We start from the raw sequence: 26,685 nt of genomic DNA, 5'->3' as shown, positions 1-26,685 counted from the left end.
TTTATAGGTTGCAGTTTTAACTTCATTCTGATGCTAAGATTTTTCCATCTCCTTGGGGAAATGAGAATTGCCCTTGCTTCAGTTAAGAGTTGCCTGATAGCCACACAGTTCCCAGAGAGACTACTGCTGGAACAGATTTCTAGAAGAAGAGACCATTCCAAGGGAAAAGAAAAGAAACATTCACGCACGCACATAGATGTCTGTACATGCAAGCATGTTAAGGAGGCCTGGTGGCTTGGTGGGGAAAGTGTGGGGCTATTGATCACAAGGTTGGCAGTTCAAGCCCACCAGTCACTCGGAGAGATGACGCTCTCTTCTTCTGCGTCACTTATCTACGGTTGCTATGAAGCAAAATTGATGTTCAGTCAGTGAGTTTGGTTTTATATCCATGTTGCAGTTAGGTGCCTTCAAATCAATACCTACTCTTAGCAACCTCATGTGACAGAGTAGCGCTGTCCCCGTGCCCCCATGACAGTTTTCCTAAGCTCTCATGTTCATGGAAGCAGACTGCTTGACTGTTCTCCCTCAGAACAGTGTGTCAAATGGTCCATCGTACTACCAGGGCTCCTTAATACAGACATATCTACCTGTGTGTCTACAAGGGGACTTCAGGAAGTTCATGGGGAAAACTATTATCTCATGAATTTATTGAAGGATATATATATATATGTATATATATATATATATATATATATAGAGAGAGAGAGAGAGAGAGAGAATGTGTAAGTAAAATGCAAGCCCTTATTTACCGTTTTCTTATTTTCTCACTTTACCACTGAAATATCCCCTCTCTCCCTTGGGGAATTCAGTCCTAGCTTGTTTGTTCCCAGCAGTAGTCTTTAAAATGAATAGAGTTTGTAAGATCTGCTTTCCTCAGGCTTTGTGGTGCAAATAAACATGCTCTCTGCATTTTCAGCATGAGAAGGGAAGAAATCATAGAGGGACTGCAATTTTAACTTGTTTGGAGCTAGCCTGGAAAAACACAGAAGTAAAATTACTGAAACGATCTCTCGACTATTAAAATGTGGGGCTCTGCAGGAGGGGAAAAGCATGAAGGACAGCAGTTTGTTAGGGGACCCTGTTGCTTAAAGGCTGCAGCGAGGAATGTGGAACTCTTGAGGGAGACTTCAGAAGGAATGCTGGTCAAGGACTGTTAGCTTTGAGGAGGATTTCCACGATTATCCAAGCAGGTGGTCTCTGCCATCGAGGTGATGGCTTTCTTCACAAAACATTACACTGAGGGCTTAAGAGTCCTTAAAATATATATATTTAAGTGTCCACCTTGATGTTCAGAAATCAAGTATGATTTCTAAATGTCTAATATGTAAGAGTCAGGTCCACTATTTTGAAAGTTTAAGAACAAGCCAGACCCTGCTTGATATTTATCCTCATGAAGGGACCACTAAAGACATGGGTGTTGTAGCACAGTACAGTGAAGAAATCAGATGGTGTCTGGCTATCAGAAAGAATGGCATCTGGAGTCCTAAAGGCTTGGCTTAAACAAATAGCCATTTGAGTGAGGTGTCAGAAGACGTACACTAACCTGTGTGATGCAAGGAGTGTAATAATAAAATCCAGGCCCAGAGGAGGGACTTGTTTTCTAGCTGAAATTCCGAGCACCGGTTTGCAGAAGGCTATGGATGGCTGCGAAAGCCCAAAATCCACTTGCAGAGTCCCCAGGTGGATTAAGCCTCTGGTGAATCCCCTCTAACCATTGACCAGGTTGCCCTCAGACACAGTGCACTGGGAAATGTATTAATGAAGATATCGTTACATTTAAACTTAACACCTTATCATTTGGTTTTCCTTTTGACTCATTTTTAATTTGTTCAAGTTTTTATTATTTTCTGCTTTCCTTTGGATTGAGGTTTTTCATGGCTTTTATTGGTAGAGTGTTTTGTTTTGTTGAGTTTGGGGTATGATTTTCTTTATATAAAATCCAAACCAAAACCAGTCCAGACCACTGTGATCGAGTTGATTCTGACTCACAATGACTTTATAGAACAGGATAGAATTATCCCTGTGGGTTTCTGAAACTGTAACTCTTCACAGGAGTAGAAGCCTCGTCTTTCTCATCCAGATCAGCTGGTGGTTTCAAACTGCTGACCTTGAAGTGAGCAACAAGTAACCACCACGTCACCACGGCTCTTATATGGAAGCCAGTATAGGTACATTTATAGAGAAAGTAACTAGATTAATAGTTTCTTAGAGTCATACCAGGTGGAGTTGGGGGGAAATGAAGAGCTAATAGTCCATACAAGAATGAATAAACTGTCCTAAACTTGATTGTGGTGGTGATTGTACAACTCTTTTTAATACATTTAAAATCTTTGAGGGTGGAGGAAATAGGCCAGAATTGCATTGCCTCTTATTTGTGCGTTTAGTCAACCTTTTAGAACATCATTGACAAGGATCCTGTCACTCACTATCATCGAATCAAAGTCAACTTCATAGCCACCTTCTAGGACAAAGCGAACTGTGAGTTTCTAAGACTATAACTCTTTATAGGACTAGAAAGCGTCCATCCCCCCACCACCACCACCACCAACAAAAAGGAATAGAAAGCCCTGTCTGTCTCCCATTGAGCAGCTGGTGGTTTCAAACCACTGGCCTTGCTGACCACAGCCCAACACATAACCACTACACTGCCTCCAGGCCTCTGACAAGGATCCTAGCACCCCAGAAATAAAGGCATCTGGGCTCTCTATATCCAACCACTGACAGAGAACATGGGCAGTGCTGGGGCAGAGAGGCCAGTTCCTCATATCAAAAGATTAGACAGCATTCACAGATTGCCCAGCAGGCTGGCTTTTTCAAAGGCCCAAGCCATTTTAGAATATGATTGGCTTAGGAAAGGAAATCCAATTTGTAAACAAAAAATGAAGGTGTCTTGCCTGCCAGTTCTTAGCACTTGGGTTCCATTTCTGGAGACTCTTTTTGCATCCCCCACAAAAAGAAATGGCAAGTCCAGTTTCCCTCTTTGATTCGATGACCTGGGCAGCATTTCGCAGCTTACAGCGACTGAAAGTGCACCCAGGGGACCTTTCAGACACGTGTGCAAATGCAAATGCACACAGATCAGACTCTTGAGTTGCTGCCTAAACTTGATTATTGACAAAGAATTAGCTCTTCACTGACGAGTCTGAGACTAACGACGCCATTTGTCACTGTGCCTTCTGAAGGAGTGTGAAGAATGGTTATTAATTGTTCACATAAAATACATTAAAAGTGGACTATTAATAAAAAGGGGAGTACTCCATTACCATGCTGAGGAAAAGTACAAACATTAATATTACTGTTCCTATGAATAATTGTACTTCAATTGATTATAGTGAGATACGAATGTTTTTTCTCATTATTTCTTATGATTCTCCAGTAGCTTTTATGTTGACAAATCAATTATGATGGGTATCAGCGATTGATTTATGGAGCCCTAGAAAACTATTGAAAAGCCAATTTACAACAGCAGAGCCAAAAGAGACACATCTTGCCTGTCGGTTCCACCGCAGAATCATTTGTGCAAAATGTAAAGTGAAGGAAAGCAATTGCATTTCGCCAGACTGTCCACATGCCATTTTGCATCCCAATAAAACAGCGTCTTGATTCCTTAGGAACCGTAGGCCCAGACAGCCGCATCACTCACACCAAAATGTGGAGATCTTGGTTCCAGTCCGGGGGCTTGTGAAAGTAGATGATTAAGTGGTTTCAAAGTTGCCATTGCCAGGTGAAACCTTCACATTTGACATCTAATATGCTAAAATCTCGATGCTAGCATTTCCCCCATCTATATGGAAAGGACACTAGGTTATATTGGCAGGGGTGTAAATTGTTTTCTGCCACCAGGTAGACAGAAATTTATCACTTTAAAAAAAAACTATTCAATCTGTTTGCAACTTAAGTGTTAGCTGCTTTGGATTCAGGTTGCCCATACAGATGATAAGGCAAACATCTCAGACAGTGTTCGCTTCCAAAAACAGGATGGGGTTTTTAAAATTTGATTTCTGTTTTTACTCGGGGAAACTGGCAAGTGATGGGATCATAAAGGAGAAGACGAGAGTATAGAACATGAAGGAGGCTATTTAAAATGCAAGTGCAAGGCCATTGAGAAACGAAGGGAAAACACATCTTTCTGAAACTCAGTAAAGACCAAGGGGGGGAAAGGCAATTTAAAAATAAATTCTAGTCATTAAGCACAGTGACTCATTTCCAAACCAAAACAAATTTTATTCACAAATAAGATGTTTAAAATAGATTGGCATCCATATGGTCAATACGAACTCAGATCTTAGAACTAAGGAAGTGAGCCTCTTTCCAAGGGCAAGTTCAGGTTTCCCATTGGGTCTGACCATGTCTCTTCCCTCAGTCTCCCGTTTCTGTTCCCTTTTCAATGAGGAAAGGCAAATTGTCTTACTCCCTAGCATTACCGTTCTTAGCTACCTCCTCCCAGAACCCAGAGTTGTGACTCGGGGTTCAGAAGTGACTCACAGCGTACCTGAGTGAGCAAGTCCCAAACTCAAGTTCAAAGGCACCCTGGTGAGGCTAATCATGTTGCTAACCCTGCCAGCTACCCTGCAGGAGGAAGATGAGGCCATCTGCTCCCATAAAGATTTATAGTCTCAAAAATTCTAAAAAGCGGAGCAGTGCTTTTAGGCAATGTCCTATATATCGGGATCAGTTCAATGGCAGTGGGTTTTCCATCTCTAGCTAGTTTAGGATCCAAAAGGTTTTCACTTTCCCATGTGCCACGTAAAGATTCTGAGGCTAGACTTTTGGGTCTGGGAGGCTGGGTTTAACTATACCCAGAAGGGAATAGTCCTTGGAGTTGGTCTTTCTATATTCCGATTTTCAGCATAACAGTCTGCTTCTGCTGTCAGTTGACATAAGGAAGGTCATTAGCAACTAACTGGCCAATCTGGGGAGGGAAAGAGGAAGACAAGAAACACTGTCCCTGAATTCACACCCAGTCCAGAGGTGTTGGTGAGCGCCTAGTCACCGCATCTCCTTTATACTAAAGAACCAGCACCATTTAGGCACGCAAAATAGAGAGCACAGCAAGAAGCCATCCACAGCAGCACCTTGTCCTTGATTTCAGAATCTTCCACTGAATCAAAGTGTGACTGTGCATTTATTGGTAATTCTAACGCTGGCAGATTCTAACTCGACTATTGTTTTTAGCTCGGCACAAAACACAGAATCAAGGTGTCACAATATTATGAGTTTCGCCGTCTGCCTGGAAGCTTTGTTTCTGATAGAAAGTCTACTTAAAGCTTACCTACTGGAATAAAATAGTATTTGCTTCCTTGGAGCTGTGGCATTTTCCCTTCCATCTTGTTTACAAAGATCTATTTATTCCTATTGCCAAAGAGAGAAAGAAATTAAATCTCCCAGGGCCCTGCAGTCCACGAATGCCCAGTAAATGTCGGATGGGTCGATAGATGGAGGAAGAAAAGTATTGAAGTTTCCACATGCACACGGAATAATAACATTATAAAACTGTATGGCTGGATGTATCCTTATTGGATGGGCATCTTCAAAAATTTGTGGGAAATGTTCATTATTCAAAATGTTGTCCATGGACTTTTTGAAGGTACTGACCCTGGAGAAGGACGTCATGTTTGGTAGAGAGTCAGTGGGGAAAAGGAAGCTCTTCCAGGAGATGGGCTGACACACTCGCAGCCACAGTGGGCTGAAGCCTAAGAGGAATTGAGGCTGGCGCGGGCTGGGCGATGACTGTCTGACTGTGCAGGGTCGCGTGGGATGAGAAGCCGCTCAATAACCTCCAGCAATAGCAGCGAATCACCTCGTCAGAACTCTCCTTGTCCCTGGATGTCTTTGAACATGACACGACCGTTCAAATAGCAACTCGCGTGACTGTTCTCTGAGTGACAGGAGCCGCGGTGGCACAATGGGTTAAGTTTTGGATTGCCAGAGTCTGCCACCCAAACCCACCAGCCCCTGCTCCGCAGGACGAAGATGGAGCTGGCTGCTCCTGTAAAGGATTTTCCTCAGCCCCAGGAGGGACTCCCTGAAGGGAACGGGATGGCGTCGTGGGTGATGGGTTGGGCTGCTCTCCAGAAGGTCAGCCCTTCAAAGCCACCAGCGACTCTGAGAGAAAGATGGAACATCCCCGAGTCTCAGAAACCCACAGTGGCAGTTCGACTCCATCCTATAGGGGCCACCATGACAGAGAGTGGGCCTGATGACATTGGGTCTTGCTGAGATCGGGCCTCCCAGAGCCAGAGCCTCATCAACAGCAGTGCGCTCCGTGGGCTTTGGTATGTGCCAAATATTTCCTCTACGTGCCTTTCATGGATTATCTCAGGAGATTTTATAACAGCAATCATGTTGTAAAGGAACATTCTGGAGCAGGGTATATATTTAAGGTAACCCCGTATCTGATTTTATATTAGATAGATGACCTATGAGAAATGTATCTTCTGTGTCTCCCAAGCCCTTCTTTAAACATTCCCTTCATGAGGTAAGGCACTTATGCGAGTTCTTTTCTCTTGAAGAGCCTCCCACACATGAATTGTACAGGTGCACACCATGTCGCCAGTTCCCACGGAAACTTAATTGGAAAAGTAAAACATGCCACCTTTGGCAAAGAGAGTCTTTTTAATGCCTCAAGAATGAAAGGTGAGGGAAGGAGGGGAGCAGGCGGGTCCCGTGTTCAAAGATGGTGCTGTCTTGTGCATCTCCTTACGAAGCTCTTTGACCTTGGATCACTGAGTGCTAGAGTCTGAAAACAACCCACAGTGTTAATGTTCCCGGCAGCTAACTGAAAGTGTCGTGGTTCTAGTCCGCACAGAGATGCTTCAGAAAGGACTCGTGATCTAGTCCACCAGCCCCCAATCAACCCTCCAAAATCACAGCCATCGAAAACCCTAAGAGAGAGAGTTCTGCTCTGACCATCAGGAAGGTCACCGGAGTCACAAGCCACTCAAGGGCATCGGGTTTTTTAGTTTGGGTTTATTTGTTTGTTCATTTCCTTGCCCAAGTTAGCCTCGAGAAAGTGTCTTATGGTCAAGGGTCCCATCCATCTTCTACAATTGTCGCCTGGTATCCATTTTGAAAGTAGCTGACGCAGGATTATCCACAGTTACGAGGGCCAGGGTTGACATCCAGCAATGAAAGGCACGTAAAATCCGGAGCCCTCATTTTGGCCACTGGTATACTCGGTTGGCATCTTCTACACCAAATCTCAGCTAAATGTCTGCGTTTTTTGGTTTTTGTTTTTGGCGGAGGGGTGATGCTAAAGGACAAGTCTTTCTTCTTAACGTACCTTGATGTCATTTATACATAAAGTCCTAGTATTCATTTCTATCAGAGGAGGCCATCACAAAAGCCCCTCCTGTCTACACCCCCCAAATGTGTCCTTCATTTCTCCTTCAAAGCTGCCCTGCATAGTCTAGGGAACTGAGAGGGGGGAGGTTGGGGGGGGGGTGAGTAATGCCAGTCCTTCCCAATCAGCCTTTTCAATTAAGAAATGTGGGTCATTCAACCCATCCGAAAATTAGCCTGAAGCTCAAGAAAAGCAAACAAAATGATGTCGATGAAAGGGTTTGTGGTTTTGCTCGAGTTTACTATAAAACAAAGCTGAGCAGGCCTGTGTAAACGGAGCATCCAGCTCACTGGCACCGAGTCCAGCGGCCATGTGGAATGGCAGGAAGGGCCTCGCTGGGAGCTAGGTGCGCGCTCAGGCCTCAGCAGCCCTGGTGGCATTTCTTCCGCAGGACTCGTCACCTCAGGATCCTTCTCCATCACATGAAGCGGTTGGCCTCAGTAAGCCAGAGCCTAGCCAACACTGGCATTCCCCATCTCCCATCACCGGGAGCCTGACACTCATGTTCTAATGGCTTTGCTGAGCCCTGTGCGCGCAGCTAGTCTTTGTGATCTATGACTGCCCATGAGATGAATCGAATGCCAACTTCCTAGACAAGGAGGTGCGCCCCTCTCACCCTCTCCTGAAGACAGTCCCAGGAACAAATAAGCTCTGCCTGACAGAGGTGTGGTGTTTTAAGGGCTCAGGGCGGGGGGGGGGGCGCTAAAAGGCAGTGAGGTGCACCAGGACCTCCTTTTGCTCTCCTGGTGTTCTCACCGAGGTGCCATGGGTCACAACAAGCTCATCTCAGAACGGAGCTTGGTGGCAGAGGAAGAGTCTAACACTGAGTGCCTGGTTGCGTCCTACAATGGCCTGGGAGTTACTAGCCCCACCCAAGTTTTAGATGAATACCCCCAGTTAATCTAGTCACTTTTTCCCCCCAATGTGCCTTTTTAAAAACTTTGTTGAAGGTGATTTTTTAATATTCTTGTGTGTTGTTGTTAATATTCTTTTTGTTGCATTATTGGCCTGAAGTTCACAAATCATACAATTCAGTAGTTCAGAGATATCAAGAAGAGTCCCACCGTCATCACGACAATCCATTTGAAAAACATTTTCTTCTTTCTCCTACTCATTCCCCGCAACCTCCTCAGCGGTACCCCCAAGAGACCATTCATCCAGTTCCTATCTCTATAGATTCACTTATCCTGGATTTCACAGACAAAAAAAAATATATTTTTTTCAAAACCGACAACAATAACAAAGTAAAACAGAAAACCCTCCATTGAAAAGAAAACTGAAAATACTAAAACCTAGAGCAAATTTAAAAGGGGTCAAATGATAAGGTTGATTCTTACCCTAACTGCATCTGCAATAATCCACCTTCCAATGTGCACTGCATCCGGGCTGCATCCACCTTCCAATGCGCACTGCATCCTACCCAACCTCACTCTGAGGCTAAGTGGATGTTTTCAGAGGGTTATTCCCATGCAATCTCTCTAGGCCCTGTGGGCAATTCCTAGCACGCCCCCCTCACTCTAAGCTTTGCCCATCTGGTCATTCATCTGGACATCTCTGTGGCTGAATGGGGTGTAAATGCAAGCTGAGTTTTCTTTTCAATCAGTGGAAGTTAAGGAAGCATCAGCAACAAATATGTTAAGGCCGTCCTCTTTAAGTAGAAGTGCAAACCTAATCTTCGCCTTCACCAATGTGGCCAAGGCTCTCTGTTTTAGACTCGACGGCCTTTGTTCTTTTGACTCAGCATCACGGAACACTGAAGGGATGCCCTTTGGGGGCTGCCTAGATGAGAAGATCTGGCCCTACTGAATTCTGGAGTGGTCCTTTTGTGGGGAACAGAGGACTGAGACTTTTGTTTCCAGCTTGATCACAGGCCAATGGAGCTGCTATCTGGGCAGATCCAGGCAACATCACAGGACTGGTAGAGATGAGATGAGATGATCAATTGATTACTGAGCTGGGAGATGGCCTGATCTCAGAAGGCCTCTTAGTTTTTCTTTTGATTCCTGATCGAAGAGATGGTCATAACCTCACACCGAAATCTGGCACAGAGAAGAAAGAGAACTTGGTTTGGTTCCAAAGAATAAGCTTCTCCAGCTGCAGAGATAATCTCTAGAAGGGGTAGTCCAGCCCGTGGCCCCTTAGGAGACCCAGTGCCTATTTGGGAGTGAGCCGTCCTTAGCAGCCACAAGTGAACGGTGAAAGATTCCAGCAAAGCTTGTGCGTGAATACAGATTTTCATGCTACCAGGCCACAGCAGATTCACTCACTAGATAAAAAAGAAGTTGATTGCTCCAGGGGCCTCCAGGTAGATGCTAACTGACCCAGAGCTGTCCTTTCCCATCTGTAGGCTTTCTGATGCCAAACCTCCAGATTTGTTTCCAGTGTGTCCTAGAAGGTGGGAGCCCAGTTGTCGCCTAGATTAGCACCTTCATTTTTTTATTTTCCCCAAATCTAGGCAGTCTGGTAAAGTTATACAAGCATTCTAGTAGCCCATTGAGGGTGTGGCGTTTGTTTCTTCTGTCTGCCCATCTTGTTTCACAAGGATGTGTGGTTGCTTATGGGAGGGTGCGGGGAGATGCATACAATGAAAAGAGATCAAGTGCATTGTTTTGAGAAAATCCCAAAAGGAATGAGAAGAATGCAACTAGAGCAAGGTGAACACAGAAGTGCAGACCTCATGCCCCAGGACTGTGGTTGCTGGAGAGGGGTGACACCCCGGGGGACAAAGCGAAGACAGAATAGTATCAATTACCTGATTCGTGGTGTTCTGAAGAATTTTTAAGGTTTCCCAGAGGAAGCAAGAAAGGGACTGCTCCCATGAGTCTTCATAAAAAGAGCATGGATCCGTTAGAATAAGGTTCCAGGGTGAGCAACCCCAAACCAAAAATAACAGTGGTTTTAAAAGATACAGTGTCATGTCTCTCTCAAGCCGATCTCAGCAGTCTGGGACCCGATGGATACTGGGAACTCAGAGCTTCTATATGGTTCCTCCATCCCATGGTCCCAGATAGCTACTTAGGCCCCAGCCTAAATGCCCACCTTCCAACCAGCAGGAAAGAAGGAATGATACAGGACGCACACTTTAAAAATAAACCTAGAAAGTTGCAGAAGACGCTCCCAGTTATATCTCACTGGCCGTAACTTACTCACACGGCCCCCCCTAGCTTCAAGGAAGGTCGAAAACTAGTCTGTACTCCAAGCCCTAACTAAAGGTAAGTTTTCTATCAATAAAGTAGAAGGGCAGAATAATGCAGTGGGGACACTCTGCAGTCTCCTGCCATATATCCGGACAGCTTCCATGTTATGGCATAAATAGTAAATTCTCTGGCACCGTTTATTCTGTCTCTCTGAACCCAAGAGGTGTAGAAATTAGCACAGTGTTTTGTACCTAAGAATACTGAATTCTGAGTCTCTGTTATCTAGTCATTCTTGAAGTTGCCTAGACACTTTCAAAGTAGGGTGGTGGCTGGACATGAGGTGCACTGACTGGGAATCAAACCCAGATCTCCCATGGGGAAAGCAAAACACCTTACCATGGAACCAGAAACGATAGGAATTCAAAGCAATGACTGACCCTCGTTTTACACAATTTGGGAAGCTCAAAAGGAGCCCTGGTGATGTAGTGTTTACAGGTTGGGCTATGAATCCCAACCAAGGTTACCAATTTGATACCACCAACCGTTCTAAGGAAGAAAGGCAAGGCTTTCTACTCCCATCTAGAGTTATAGTCTCAGAAACTCACAAGTTCTACCCTGCCCTATAGCATCGCTGTGAGTATGAACTGAGTCTGAATGGTAGTGGATTTAGGGTTTTTTTAAAGGGACTTCAGCAGGTATTGAAAAATTTTAAGCCCTTACATTCAAAGACATTTGAACTCTCCCTGAACCATGTTGCATGACTGCATTCCCTTTCCAAAGTCAAGGGTTTCCAAAGTCAAAGTTTCCAAAGTCAAGGGTGGGTTGCTGCAAAGTCAGCATGCCGCAGCTCCGTGAAAAGTTGGAAAATCACTGCCCTAAACTCTACAGCTTCTCCCACCTTCCTCCCAGCCCCCTTAGGGTTGACACTAATTAAGGAGCCAGCAGCCCCAGGCTGGACAAAGGCAAACGGGGCCTAGACTTGGAAAGACATTGTCTTCCCCGCTTCTCTAACCAGCTTGCAAGCTGTCCTCCACTGAACCAGAGTGAGATTTCACTTGGCAAGCGGACAAAGAGAATTTCCCCTAAAATCTCCTCACAGCCTGGCTCCCTTGAATCCTCTTGAATCTGACGCCTCTTGAATCCACCCCAGGATTCTGGGCTCCTGTCCCAAGACCTGATCCCCCAAGAGGCTGTGAAGTCCCCAGGGAGAGCACTGTTTGCTCTGCCTGAAAGACAGCCTCCTCTCCTCTCTGCCCTAGCAACAGCCAGTGCACATGAAGCTCTTGGAAGCTGCACAATATAGCTAATTGTTTGCATTGGAGAGAGGAGTGTTTAGAGCTTATGCATCTAAACAGACAATTATTTTCTGCTCTTTGCTAGTAGCGCGCCTGCCTGGTGACTTTGGCAGATGGAGAAAGGAGCTAATCCGTAGGTTATAAGCAGAGGGTTATTGATGAAATGTCACCATCTGTGAGCGTCATTAAAATTATATGAGTCATAAAGAGTTGCTTTTGTTTTTTGCTCAAAAATAAAATAATAAAAGGTCTATAGGGATGTTTCTAGGGAGTTTCTAGTGATGTTGCTAGATTGTGGATGGCAGTGGGGTTTGCAAATGGGGGGGGGGGGCGCAGTTTCTGGATGGATGGCAAGCCTCGTAGGTCTCTTCCGATCATCCTAAGGGCCTTCAGGAAAGCGGATCCACTGCTGGGGTCCCACTGCCTGCCTCATAGGAGATGGGGTGCTTCACAGAGACAGTGCCATGCCTCTTCTCTCCCTATTTCAGTGACATCTACAGAGTAGGCAAAGGAACCGTAAGCATGTGTGTTTCCTTAACCCTCACTGGCCCCACAACACTGAGACACTGAGCTCCCTCACCACCCCAATGGAGTCCTTGGGGGTCTGGCCAGGCCAGAGTGGCCCCGTCTGCTCTATCTCAGAGAAGCAGAAATGGCTCCCAAGAGAAACAGGAGTTTTCTAGGGGATAGAGAGTGAGGGAGGGATGGCACAGGTCAACCGTCCCCCAGGGCCGAGTCCCCCAGGATGGGCGACAGAGAGCATGGGCTCATAGGCTACCTGGCTGAGGGTGGGGAGTGGGAGGAATGGGGATCCAGGAACCCAAATAAACATGGCCAACTCCCCAATTCTGCCTTGTATGTACTCCCCTAGATCCCCAGGTGGCCCAGTTTCTGATAGACCAGAACCTCATGTTGGTGCTTGGAACCCACTCAGGCATTTCAGGAGGCAAAGGTCTGGCAATGTGCTTCCCTTGGGATCAGGGTGAAGAAAGCACCACGGTGGGGCTGCCTCGTGTCGGAATGACCTCCAGGGCAGCAGACATCACCTGCCTACCCCCCTAACTCCCTCATTCGTTGCTTACAGACCCTCTCATCCACAGCCACGGGCACAGCCCCGAGGAGGAAGAACTGATCATTACCAACCTTTGCCAGCAAAGTGTAGGATTCCTTTCTAACTACAGAGTTCAAGGGTGGCTGATGGGTCGTTCTTGCTGTGTGCTTCTGACTCATAGCGACCCTATGAAGCTGAGTAGAATTGCCCCCATAGAGCTTCTTAAACTGAGCTCTTGAAGGGAGCAGACTGTGACCTCTTTGCTTTTGGGGGCCCCCTACCACCCACCTTTCCATTAGTAGCCGAGACTCCTGCCCTGACCTCTACTGAGTCCTTTTTTCCCTCCACCAGCCTGAACCTGTTCCTTCTCCCACCTCGGGTGTGTGTGTGGGGGGGGGGGGGGGCGGCACCCGCTGCCCGAAATAGTGAGCAAGCTGGAAGCGAGAGCCGCAGGGGCTGGTACTTTGCGAGGCCTGCGCGGTTATTTATACGGTCTCAGAAGGATGCAGCCGCGGAAACACGCCTGGTGGTATTTTTAGATCTGATGCCTGCCCGGCTGCTGCACTTTTCCTCCCCACAAGCAGAGGCGGGGGTGACTGCTGCTGTCCGCAGGGCTCTTTGGGCCACTGGAGGGCCCGTCAGAGAGGTAATGGCCATCCTCCAGCCCCAGCCCCTCCCGTGTTGGCCAGCTCAAGGGCCTCGGAGTCGCGTCGGAGCCGCGTCCACACCCGCCTCTCCCTGCCAAGTGGAATGCACCCACGTTGACACCCTGGCCCCGCACCGATGATACCCACCAACTGGCAACATCCCAATCTCCCCCTGCGACTGGCAGATGGAGGCAGGAATGCACCTCAGCCTCAGGTTGCAGGCAGCAGGGTTCCGAATGGACAGAGGGATTCAGCAGGTCAACAGCTCGCAGTTGCTGGGTCACCAGGAGTGAGGGGATGGCGTCCTCTCCTTGGGCCCCAAGGGTCGTTGGTCCGACCGCTCAGACTCCCTCCCCAGACGCAGGAATCCTGGAGCTTCATCCTGAGTGGGAAGGGAAGCCAGGGCGTGGGGGTGGGGTGGGGTGGGGGGCTTGTTCAGTCGCTGGAGTCTTCTGCTCTGCATAGCAAGTACTCATCAAAAGGGCACCCTCCGTGCCTTAGGCCACTCCGATTGAACAACGGTTGAGGCAAGTGAGACATTCAAGAATGTTCCAGAGAGAAAAGGCAGTTCTGAACGGCTCCCTGCTCAGCGGTGCCTTAGCTTGCTTCTGGGGAAGCAGTCGGAGTCCCCTGGCAGATCAGAACACAAACCGAGTTCCTGTGGGAAGTGGCTGTGGTGAGCGTAGCGCTCTTCACTCTGTTGCTTTGTTGATTCTGTCCTGTGTACCTCGTTGTTGTTGTTCACCTGGTTGGCTGCCCCTTCTTTTTGTCACAGACCACGGAGACAGGGGAGGAAGAGGACGACCAGCCACTGAGCCTGGCCTGGCCCACCAACCCCCGCAAGCAAGTCACCTTCCTGATCGTCCTCCCCATCGTGTTCCCTCTCTGGATCACCCTACCGGATGTTCGCAAACCTGTGAGTGTGGCCTTTCTTCCTAACGCGGGTTTGTTGTACTAAGAGCAGTGCGCCTTCCGTGCTCCCTGGCAGTATGAGAACCTGTTGTTTCTATCAGAACAGAACAAACCAAAATTCAGTCCCCCAGAAAAGTAGTGTGGTGGTTACATAATCTGTTGTCAATTTGAGACTTATGAGTGAAGGGGTGGACTTTAGTCAATCAGGTCGCAGCTTGATCACTGCATTTGGAGGCGCTCAGGAGATCAATAGCTCGCTGGAGGCAGGACACACGCTCACTCCCTGAGAGATTCCCTACTGACAAGACCCATGGAGCTATGCTGGTGGCAGTGAAAGCCCCGAAGCTGGAGGAGCCACATGGAGACCCACACCAGCGCTGAGATGCCTACCCCGCCATGGAATCCACAAGACTTTCCACCCCCACTGGCCTGTGAGCTCCCTGCATTCCGTGTGGTTTCAAGTGGTGCGTGAGTCTGAAGAGGAATTTATAGGCTGACATCGGACATATGGGATAATGCCGAACTTAGGGTCTTGACCTGGACTGGGCTGGGATGTTTTCTCAACATTGAATTGCTCTTGTACATAAAGCCTTTTACACACACGTGCGTGCGCGCGCGCACACTAAAAGACAGTGTGCAACAGTGCACATCGTCTGCTTCTCTTTGTGTGAGCAGGGACAGGGAAGGGACTGTCAAATGCAGAAATGGCCTGATCATCAACGACCTATTCTCAGAAGCCAGGTGGAGCCCCTTCCCGCCAACTCGACTGGCCAAAGCTGTCCTAAAGCCATGATGAGTCAAAAAGAGGAGGCCAAAACTTCACCTGACAGGTATCCGTGTCCTGGAGTAGCTGACACGCTTGATGATAGAAGTATCAAGAGATCCCTGACCAGGTGTTGAAACCACCACTGTAACTGTCTCTGGAAAGAGGAATGGGGAGAGGCAGAGGAGGTCAACTCCTTTTTGTTATTGAATATTCTTGTGGCCAGGTTCACAGATCAGTTATTCGAGCCAGAAGTTAATTTGAAGAAATGGGATTTCATGTCTGCTCTTGTTCTTCCTGTGTTATTAATCATTATTATAACCGAGATGATTATATACCATGACTACGTACTGGATGCTAGGGCACAGGCCCAGCCTCTGAAGAGCAAACTACAACCTAAATTAAGACCAAATCCAAAGACCGTCTCTCCTCCGTGCTGCTAAGTGGAGTTCCTGGACCATTGCCTCAGGAGATGGAAGAACTAATGAAAGAGGAGAGCCAGCTCGCCTTTTTCTTACGGGCAGACAGGACGTACACATCCAACGGGAATGTGTGTGCAGCATGCATGAGACTCTCCCCCCGGTATTTCCTGTAAGCTCTATGTCAGCAAACGCCTAAGGTAGGACTTATTGGTGGCACAGGTACAAAGAAACGTAAGCACTGCAAAGGGAACAGACTCCCGTTTGGTCATTTGTCAGGGCACAGAGTTGAGGCTTCAAATACAGGTCTGACACTGCACAGCATGGGCTCCTTCCCATGGTCCATGCTGCCCAAAAGTAGATATCTGAAAACTCATTTCTGAAAGTATTTGGGATTGAATAAGGTGATAACATTTCACATAATTCCCCCCAAGTCTTCACAAATCCCTTGATGATCCCACTTTCCTCAATGGAAAAAGACTGAATAAACACGTGTCCCATTGACCTGGCCTGTAAACAAGCCAGTCTGGTAGAGAGCAGTGCCTTGTCATGAGCAGGCCAGAAAAGAGCCCTCATTTAGGAACCGCAGCAGTGGAGGTCTAGGTAAAGGATGCACGCAACCGGTTAGCCTCGTCCAAGCAACATCCAGGCTTCTCTATGCAAGATGCAGTAGGTTTCTCGACTCAAGAGCCCATATCCTGTGCCTGGCTTCCCAAATACCTACAGCCACATTACTGGATGTGATTTTTTCCTCCCATAGCTTTCCTGAAATGTTCTCTCTCTCTCTCTCTCTCTCTCTCTCTCTGTGTGTGTGTGTGTGTGTGTGTGTGTGTGTGTGTGTGTGTGTGTGTGTGTGTGTTGCTTTGTTATTTAGCCTAATTTTTTGCTTAGGCCTACGGAAGATAAGCTGCGAGGCAGATGTGATTTTCTAAATTCCCCCATGGTGTGGCTCAGGGTTGAGGAGCACTGAAACACAGGCATGAACAGGGATCTGGATAACACACAGGAATGAGAGGAAGAGGCCAGTAACTCAAAGCCCAGGCCTATCAGAGTTGGGTAGGACTTAGTTCAAGGACTGGCAAAGTGCTCATCCTCTTGGGCAGCTGAGTGAAGAGGTCAAGGGGGGAGAGTTGGAAAGATCAACGGGAAGATCGAAGGTTCCCAACCAAAAGCTCCTGAAAGCAAATTCACTGGCAGAGTACACTGGGAGATGAGCGCCGCTCAGGCTGACGTTTCTCTCCAGAGGGGTGCAAAGTGGGAAGACAGAGCTGGTTATGGCGGCCTCCTCTGTAGTACCACTGCCTTCTCGCCCCTTCACTAGACAGCACACCTGAAAGAACCTGCCCCTGGAACATAGGCCAGAAGCATGGCTCTCCTGCACTGTTGCCCGCAGGCACCACCCCTGACGGACTGATGTGTTTGTCCTCTCCTGAGTATACTAGGAACTCATCCAAGCAGAAATTCCAAACCAACTCCCACGTGGTAGCTTTTCAAACTCCTCATCAAATATTTACCGAGCTCTTATTACACGCCAAGCATTGTGCTGAGGGCCCTTAAGACACACGAAGCCACAGAACTCCTGCTTTCTCTCTCTAAGTAGTTCCAAGTTTAGTAAAGGAAATACCCACATTCAAGGGGACTTCAAAAGCTCGTGGGAAAATGCCTTTATCTTTTCACTCCATTCTTCCACAAACTTTTAGAAACTCCCTCATAGGTGGGTGTTTGGTCTGTCGTATTTCTGCAAGCAGTCCTGGTGGCCTAGGTTGTTGGGTTGCTAACATGTTGGGTTGCTAACCACAAGGTCAGCAGTTCAAAGCCACCAGGTGCTGTGAGGGCAGAAAGATGAAGCTTTCTGCTCCCTTAAAGACTGACAACCTTGGAAACCCTAAAGAGGCAGTTCTACTCTGTCCTGTGAGGTCACTTCAAGTCAGAATTGATTCAGTGGCAATGAGTTTGGGTGGTTGCTATGTAACTACAGGGCAAAATTAAAGAGGTATATTAGTGACAGAAGATTGCCTTGAACCCAAGTCTCCAGATTTCAGAGCATTTTCACTCTTCCATGGAGCTCAGTGTGGTTCTTCCCACTCCACCCTGGGGCTGGACAACCTGGGGAAGGCACATCTCAGCCCTGGACCTCATGGGAGTGAGGCAGAGAGAGATAGAGTTGGAAATTCTGCATCCGCAGTGGTATCTTATGATTAAAGAGAATAGAAATGAAGAGAGAACCATCAAGAAGCTCAGCCACAGCAACAAGGCTGACTCACAAAGACAATGCTGACTCACAAAGACACCCTAGGACAGGGTAGACCCGCCCCAGGAGGTCTCTTGATGGGAGTAGAAAGCCCCATCTTTCTCTCACTGAGCAGCTGGTAACTGCTATGTAAGATGACCATGCATGCCAGTTTGCCTCGCCTGGTGCCAGCTTGCTTGAAAAGCATTCTGGTTTGGAAGATGAGTTCTACGTTCATCCTTTGCCAATGCAAAATGAGAAAGACCATGACAGCAGATACGAAAGTCCGTAAGTGGCTTCCTGATGATGTGTAACCGAGAATCGTTTCATTAAGTCTGATCTTGAATTACGTATCTTATGTGGTGTAACATAGTACCCCCAAACTCAGTGACTTACAACAAAAGCATGTTTGAGGGCATCGGTAATCGGCGCTGGACTCAGCCAGACAGTTCTTCTACTGGCCCCGCGGGGCTCACTCACATGACTGCGGGCTGGTTGGCAGAGGTGGGGCTGGTTCAGCTGGGGCGGTAAACGTTGTGGCTGTCAGTTGCCAATTCCAACTCATGGGCCGGCTCTGCACCACCTGCCTGGGCATTAGTATGTTTGAGTGTATGGCTGTCTGAAGCGGACTAAACCTAAATCAAACATGTTGCCACCAAGTCAATTCCAAATCAATTACCCTCTAAGACAGAGTAAATCTGCCCCTACAGTTTCCAAGGCTGTAATCTTCACGAAAGCCTAATACCTTCTCTTTCTCCTGCAGAGCAGCTAGTAGATTCAAACCACCAACCTTTTGATTAGCAGCCAAGTGCTTAATCGATGCGCCGCCTGGACTTACTCACCTAGTGGCTCCTGAGCAAAAGCTGCTGTGCTCAACTGAGCACTGATGGGCAAAGCACTTTGCTAGACGCCTTGTGAATGCAAAATCCCCGGAACTACGAGCTGTTATAAAGCCCCCCCACCCCTTTTACAGTTACAGAAATGGAGCTGTAGAGGGATCAAATCATTTGCCTAAAGGTGCATCGGGGGCCACTGGTGGGCAGGGATCTCGCTCCAGGTCCTGGCAGCCCAGAAAACGCACTCTTCCTCTCTAAAGTTGCTTTGGAAACTTGACCAAATAGGAATGCCCCAAAGCCTTGCACATTTGTTGGGTTTGAACTGGTTGAGGATACAGCCAAGTTGCACAACCAGCAACTGTTTCAAGCCAAGCAAATGCCACACTTTCTAATGCAAACGTTCCCATCAATGACACAAGTAAACTATACATGCGGAGTAAATGGCTGGCCCATGGACAACACGGCGTGCTTGTCTACTAAGTAACATCAGGCCACTCCCAGCAGACGTCAGGGTGACACGGTGAGCTGCCCTTTCGAACCACAAATTGGCATGTTGTTTTTTTTCTTTCTGAGGATGCTGGGAACTAAATAACTAGTACAGTTGCTACTGGGCAGCCATGGCTGGAACGAGGCCCTGGTGTTCCAATTAAGAGTCTCAGAAAGAAAGTAAAGAAGATGGGCTTCTTTGGGGGAGAGGGGGGTGCAGGGGGGGAACTGTGAGGTTGGAAGTGGTCAGGTGGTCTGACAGTGGGGAAACCCTGAACCTAACTCCTGATGCCTAAAGAGTTGATTGCTCCAAGCAGGGAGGATGAGGAAGGCGGGGTGTGGCTGTACAGCTGGAATGCTCGCCTCTATTTCCCTGACGATGTTTTCCATTTCTGATAGGCAGAGCAGAGCCTGGCAGTATAGTGACGCTGATCATTATGCCTGTGGCTGGAAATATCTGAGCATTATTGCCCAGGTATTTTTAGGAACAAATCAGTCTAACCTAGTTGTTAGGTTACATGATGTACAGTCAGGCAGACCTGGGTTTGAATTTCATCTTTTGTTCAAGATTCACATATAGAACAGGTGCTCAGCTTCTTCCTGACCCTCGTGTAGGATGGACACCCTGACAATTAACAAAGAAAACTAGTTTGTAACCTTTTAATTGGGCCCTTAATGTGTGAGAGGTGTTCAAATGCCCACGTATTATTAATTGGCTCCTTAATTCAGATTCATGAGGCTCAAATTGGAAGTAGAGACATGACCGCTAGCATGTGCATTTGACAATCACGCCACGACAGTCTTAGTTCTGGTTCCTTTCTGCCTTTTGACTAACCATATTCTAAAGCTCAGTGACGATATTTTTCAGAGAGAACATATTTTCTCGGGATTTGCATCTGAATTGTGGCATTGCCTCAACATACAGACATGCAAAGGTTCAAAACAGCGCAGTCGATGCCACATGTAATAAATGAACGAACCTGGAAGGAGAACCATCCCCGTGAAAGGACGCCTCTCCAAAAGGGCATCCCAACCTAAGCCTGCCACAGCCTGCGGCTACCACTCTCCACCGCTTGCTAGAGTAGTCACAGAGGATTGGAACAGACTGGCCACGGCTCAGATGGTGGGGTGGCCCCACACCTTCTCACGTCCATCCGTCACAGAGCGCAGAGACCAATAACCATGGCTGTCAGTCAACTTTGACTCATGGTGACTCACGTGTGTCAAAGGGGAACTGGGCTCCAGGGAGTTTTCAGTGACTGATTTCTTTTTTGGGGGGAGGGGGGCAGTGGTAGGGTGGCCTTTCTCTGGAGGCACATCTGGGTGGAGTTGAGCCTTCCACATCTGATTGAGTAACTGAGCTCATGATGTAGGTGCCACCCAGGGACCCCAGCAGAGCGTGGCTATGGGCCACCAGGTCCTTGCCATCACTTAGCACCCTGAAACAGTGGCAGGGGTGGGGGCGCGGAGACAGAAACTCTAACCAGCTAAATGCCTGGAAAAACTTTGACCTCTTAGCACTGGTGATTCCAAGGCTTATGGGATTTCTTCTCCAGCGTCCAGCTGAACTCCCTGCATTGCAGGAACTTGCTTTCAGGCGTGAAGGGCCATCTCTTTGGGTACAGTGTCCCCCCTCAAATGGGGAGCATGCTTGGCTGCTAACCGGAAGTTCCCTCTGAATAAAGGCCTAACCATCTACTTCTAAAACATCTACCAATTTGGGGGGGGGGGGGGACTCTACCACTGGAAGCCTGTGGAGCACAGGTCTACTCCCGTACATGGTGACACTGTGAGTCAAAGGTGACCCCAAAACAGCTGGCTTTTGTTTTTGTTTGGAGGGTAGGGGGCTTGTTTGTATTTTAGGAAAAAAGAAGGATGGAGACAGCATTTCAGAGCGAGTTTTTGGCTTCTTCCTGTGGCCTCCTGCCCTCCCCCAATTTCATCATGGTCCTTAGGCACCCTGCTAATGGACTCCCCCCCCCCCAAAAAAATGCTACAATCGTTGAAAGAGAGAATGGTTATTGTGAATCTTAACAGAACCGCACGAGCGAGAACAAAAGCATGTATTGAAAAGTTGAAATTAGTAACGAGAACACACGCCTGGTGTGGACTGATAGAGACTGTGTTGATCGTGCTCATTGTTCTAGATCTTCTAAAGGTTATTGTGGATGCGTCTCTTTCGGTCTTAATGAAGCTCTCAAAAGCCATGGCACAAAGGGTCCCACATGACCGCCCAGGGCCAGCCTTCCAACAATGGGAGAGCTTCCCCCAACCTGACTGCAGGAGTCATGTCCCTGGACAAAATCGGACGGCATCATCAAGGCAGAAATGGGCTTGCTTCTCAATGGAGAGCACTTCACAGTCAAAAGCATTTGACATTAATAGGTGAGAGGCTCTCAGACAGCCTTCTGCTGCCTGAGCATGTTTTCAAGGACCCCCTATTTGCAACAACAACAAAAAAAAATGACACCCCAGAATGCCACTGCCGTGCAAGCCTAGGATTACCTTAATGGGTCAGGTAAGAAACACTGCATTTAAAAGTGTGTTTTGGGCTGATATTGGAAGGAAATGCTCTAAGTGCTAGAACCGTCGGCCTGAGATTGACTGCACTTACTCCCAGGGCTGCCAGCACATTGGACATAACTCACTAGGGATGGAGGACATGGCAGTCATCTTCTCTGCCACCCCATAGAGATCAGGGTGATGGGACCCCTCTGCCTTGGCCAACGTGTGCGGTTCAAGCATCCGCTAGGCTGCTAGGACTCATGAATCTGGAGACACGTGTACTGATTCTTCTATGTGGGTCTTCCGGGTCATTCACGGGGGTCATAAAAGACGCCATTTTATTTTTTAGCCTATGAGCCTTCTTGGTTGCTGCTGAATGTAATTGATCCCATGGGTTTTCTGGCATGTGTATTATTTCAGGATACATGGGGTGTGAGCAACAGAACCTGATTCTGATGAACTTGAACACAACAAAGAAAAGAGAGCAAGAGGAGGAGAGAAGATCCGGGATGAGGAACAGATTGAAGGAAGGGGAATCTGAGAACCTAGCAGTAGGGATTCATAGACCTTCCCTTCAAGAGACCTCCACTTTAGGGAGCCAGCTTTGTGGTGATTCCATACCAACCATTTTCATATTCCCAAGGGAGACTTACATTGTCCCAGCTTGACCGGGGGAGGCATGGAGTGGGTTTTGATTGGCAAGTCTGACAAACTCCACTGCCATCAAGTCGATGCTGGCTCATAGTCAGCCCCTGTGGGTTTCGAGACAGTAGCTGTTTACGAGCGCTTTCTCCCTCGGAGCTGCTAGTGGTTTCGAACTGTGGACCATGGGGATTGCAGCCCAAGGCATGGCCACAAGTCTACCAAGGGTGCAGGAAATGTGGAGGAGATAACTACATGGATGGTCTTAGCTTTGAACCAGCGGGTCTACCACAGGAAATAACCGTGCCTGGCTCTCTTGCAGTCGTCGAAGATGTTCTTTCCCATCACATTCTTCGGCGCCATCTCCTGGATTGCCGTGTTCTCCTACCTGATGGTCTGGTGGGCACACCAGGTAAGATCTGAGGGCGACTCCCCTCCGGCTCGTTTTCCTCTGGCTTTAGCTTCCAAGTAGTCAGTCAATGCATTGGCTTTCAGAGACTGTCACAACAGTATTGGGTCCCACCGAGCCAAGTTATTCAACAGCCCAGGAGTTCACCCCAGTTGACTCGCCCACCCTCACCCCCACCTTATCCTGCAGCATAGAGTCAAATTGACATAGCCTCCGACAGTTCCGATGAAGTAGACAGACCTAAACTGCTTCTTGTCCTGTGAAGCCTGAAAGCAGGCCTGAGCGGAATGCCCAAGGGTTAACCCAACCGTGACTCTGACTCTCACTATCTTCAGGCTCCCCACCACCTCCTACTTTTATGAACCTCTCAAAGCTGCCACTTAGGACAGAACCTGAAGACAACATGGTCTCTACCTGGAGTCTCAATGTGCACAAAAGTGATCTCTTTCACTTAACTTGATGCCTGTCTTAATACTCATCACCAAATAGTATCTCAGTAACTGTTTGTTGAAAAACATAAATGGGAGAATTAGATGTAAGCTTTTGATGTCCTCAAAAATAATAGTCCTAACCATTGTATATTATGACACGTTCTTGGCAGTTGAGCCTGTGATCATCACAATAAACCCTTCATATTTCCCCACATCCTGTGAGGGAGGTACTCTTGTTAGCTATGGTTTACAGATAAAGATGTTAAAGGTATAAGAAAATTGTCCAAGATCAGCTAGGTAATAAAGAACAAAACTGAGATTCTAAAATAGAACTTCAAAACCCATACTCTTCCTAGACGTAAATTCTAAGCTTCACACTTTTACCTTGTGTTTAATTATTTCATATCTTAACCCACAGACAACACATTTAAAGTAGAAATTCTACACCAGAAAAGTGTGTGGGGAAAAAGATAGACTTTTGAACCAAATGGTGCTGGAATCACTGGATTTCCTGTATGCCAAAAAAATAGGAAGGCAGGCAGTGGGCATAGAGAGTGCATACTTTGAAGCTAGGTCCCCTGATTCCCTTGCTGTGACTTTCCCTGGCTGCCTTGTTGGTTTATAGTCCTGTGTTACTCCCCCTCCCCCTACCTTGAGACTCACGATTCCCATGGCAATGGTAGAGGCTGAGAGTGTTTGAGTGGGTTAAAGACCCAGAAGATGATAAGCAACAATGGAGACACCTTGAGGGTCAGTCCTTGACTTCATTGGTGTATGGCAAGGAGGGCGAATCTGCCCCAGAATTTGGCGTCACTGTCAGGCTACAGACCCGGGAGTCAATGGCTAGCTGGCCTTTGCAACTCTGGTCATTCAGGTCCCCTCACTCACTCACTTTCACAAAGGCCCAGATAGCAGCTGCGGGCTACCCTGTGACACTCTTGTTCATTTGAACTTTTCTGTGTCAGTTCCCACACAGTCATTCCTGATTTCTCCAGTCTGACTCTCATTCGAATAGAAATTCCTGTAGGTCGGTCGATGTGATTCCCACCTTGCTGTAACCACAGTGCTCGGCCCGGCCCGAGTGGGAACTTGTGGAAATGCTATGGATGTTGCTGGCTTTGTGGCTCTAAGCGCTCACCTGTTGCCCTCCTGTGGCCACCTGTAGGTTGGAGAGACCATTGGCATCAGTGAGGAGATTATGGGCCTGACCATCCTGGCTGCCGGCACTTCCATCCCTGATCTGATCACCAGCGTCATCGTGGCCCGGAAGGGGCTGGGGGACATGGCCGTGTCCAGCTCCGTGGGAAGCAATATTTTTGACATCACGGTAGGGTGAGTAGAGATACTTCTCTCAAGGTGCGAGGGAGTTCCACTTCTGCACACATCTCCTTAGAAACAGCCTGTGGAGACAGAACCGGGCTCTCTGGACCCAAAACCAACCATTGAAAGGAAAGTACCATGCAGGTTCCCAGACGTTAATTTCCTTTCCCGGAGAATTTGCTGTAGAAGAAGATCATCCTTAGGCAGGCAGCGCAGTCTCTGACTGGTGCACATGACTCTCACACTCGGCTGCTAATTTAGAGGCTACATGTGTGAGTCCTGCCAGGGGTGCCTGAAAGAAGGCCCTAGGAGTCTCCTTCTGAGCAAGCCAGCAAACGCCTGTGGGGGAAGGGGGTATATCTTGAAAAGGTTCTCAGACCACAAGAAGCATCAATGGCTACCTGGAGCGGGACGGGAAGGGAAGTGATAGGTGAGAGCAGATGTGAGAAGCCTGCTTGTCTATCAAGCGCCATCCGGTCAAACATTGAATTGACTCGGCTCTCCTGTGATGGCTGCAACTGCTTCTCTGTGGTGAGGCGTGTGATTTATTTGGTGTTGATGATTTCTTGGGTCTTATACGGCCCGACATTCCCCACCCCTGTGCTAGAGGGGAGAAGTGTTAACTTGGGTGAAGGGGAAGACCATACCCTACAAGAGGGAGATGCGGGGAGAGGATGGAAATGGGGTGAGCCACTGGAAGATTCTCTGAGTTGTTGAATGCAGGTAGTAAGGGTCTGGTCTGTAAACCCCCTACCTAATTCCCAGTGAAAACAAACCAACGGAAAAGTTAAGCCCTAGGGAGCGCAGCTCTTCTCTGATGCACATGGGATCACGATGAGTTGGGATTGATTCAACGATAACTCCCTAGTCAGGTAGAGACACCCACCTGCGGATAGAATGTATCAAGCACACGCAGGGTTACCTATAGGATCGCTGCAAGTCAGACTGGCCTGACTCCTTGGCGGTGAGTTTGGAGTGGAACTCCAAAGGTATTGGCTACACGGGATGCATATTCAGGTGTGACTAAGAGGCCCTGGTTGTTTCACTCTTATTGGCTCGATGTCTTAAATCAAATACAAGTCTGCACCAGCCTCAGATGAGTCTCGAATGGAAAAGCAGTTAAGCCAAGCGGAGTCCCAGAACAAATCCCCGCTTACCTTCTCTGGAAGATGCTGGTGGAGCTATCCTGGGTGTTTTAAGAGTCAGAAGATACGATCTTTCCTTCCATTGGCAGAAACGCAAGTCCTTGCCAGGAATCATCTCGAACGTGGGTTAGGTGAGGGAGGAGAACCCATATCTCCACCATGGTCTCTAGCTTGTCCAAAGCAACCGTAATCTGCAGTTCACCGAGAGGCAGCCTCCAGAGGCAGGGAGACCTGAATGCTATCCTTCCCAAAGGTGTCTACTTTCTCATGGACATTTGGAATATTGCCCTCTTTTTACACACACCTATTCATCCCCAAACATATGATTATAGCTCTTCTTTTTCATACCGTGTCTACCATGTACACTGGACATACATGTGTCTCCTGCTGAGCAGCACACCGATGCGATGTGCTTCAGGCATCGTTCCCATCTTTCAGTAAGGACACTCAAAGGTACGGCATCCACACCAGTCCTAAAGGATGCCCGGGTTGCTCCCTCGATGCAGGAGCTAGAATGACACCTGGGTCCCAAGCCACCCGACATCGGGCGCCCCACTCCCGGCCCCTCGCCGTGAGCGCCTTCTTCCCCCGCCCTCATGTCTCTCCCCTTGTTTCTCTGCCCCCTAGGCTCCCCCTGCCCTGGCTTCTGTACACCATCATCCACAGGTTCCAGCCAGTGGCCGTCAGCAGCAACGGCCTCTTCTGCGCTATCGTCCTCCTCTTCATCATGCTGCTCTTCGTCATCCTCTCCATCGCCCTCTGCAAGTGGCGGATGAACAAAGTGCTGGGCTTCATCATGTTCGGCCTCTACTTTGTGTTCCTGGTGGTCAGCGTCCTTTTAGAAGACAGAATCCTCACGTGCCCTGTCTCCATCTAGCAGGAAAAGCCATACCCGGAAGCAGGAGCCTGGATGGTCCCTTCCCGCGCTGGGCTCCAGGCTCCTGGGCCTCTGGAGAAGAGGCAGCTGGCTTACCGCTCTGAGGGGTTCAAGCGTCTCTCCTCAAAGGCAGATTTGAGGGGCAATGAATTCACACTGGGCCCATGCATTCCCCAGGCTACTTCCACGCCTGCCGATTGAAACAGCTTCTTGTAAGAGACACAGAGAACCATCAACT

At 48.1% G+C, this 26,685-nt stretch overlaps 1 protein-coding gene across 2 annotated transcripts in view; it reads left to right on the top strand.

Moving 5' to 3' along the window:
- The window catches only part of SLC24A2 (solute carrier family 24 member 2), a 246,081-nt gene extending 219,634 nt beyond the window's left edge, over positions 1-26,447 (top strand). For both annotated transcript variants that reach the window (XM_075558926.1, XM_075558925.1), the window contains 4 exons: positions 14,257-14,388; positions 22,588-22,677; positions 24,271-24,437; positions 26,198-26,447. In XM_075558926.1, the coding sequence (XP_075415041.1) occupies positions 14,257-14,388; positions 22,588-22,677; positions 24,271-24,437; positions 26,198-26,447 (639 nt within the window). The remainder of the gene's footprint in view (positions 1-14,256; positions 14,389-22,587; positions 22,678-24,270; positions 24,438-26,197) is intronic.
- Positions 26,448-26,685: the final 238 nt, after the last annotated feature.

This window comes from Tenrec ecaudatus, chromosome 10 (genome assembly GCF_050624435.1).
Source record: "Tenrec ecaudatus isolate mTenEca1 chromosome 10, mTenEca1.hap1, whole genome shotgun sequence".
In the NCBI taxonomy this organism is placed as follows: Eukaryota; Metazoa; Chordata; class Mammalia; order Afrosoricida; family Tenrecidae; genus Tenrec; species Tenrec ecaudatus.
Note: the sequence above shows the minus strand (reverse complement) of the source record. Positions and strands in the feature narration are given on the sequence as shown.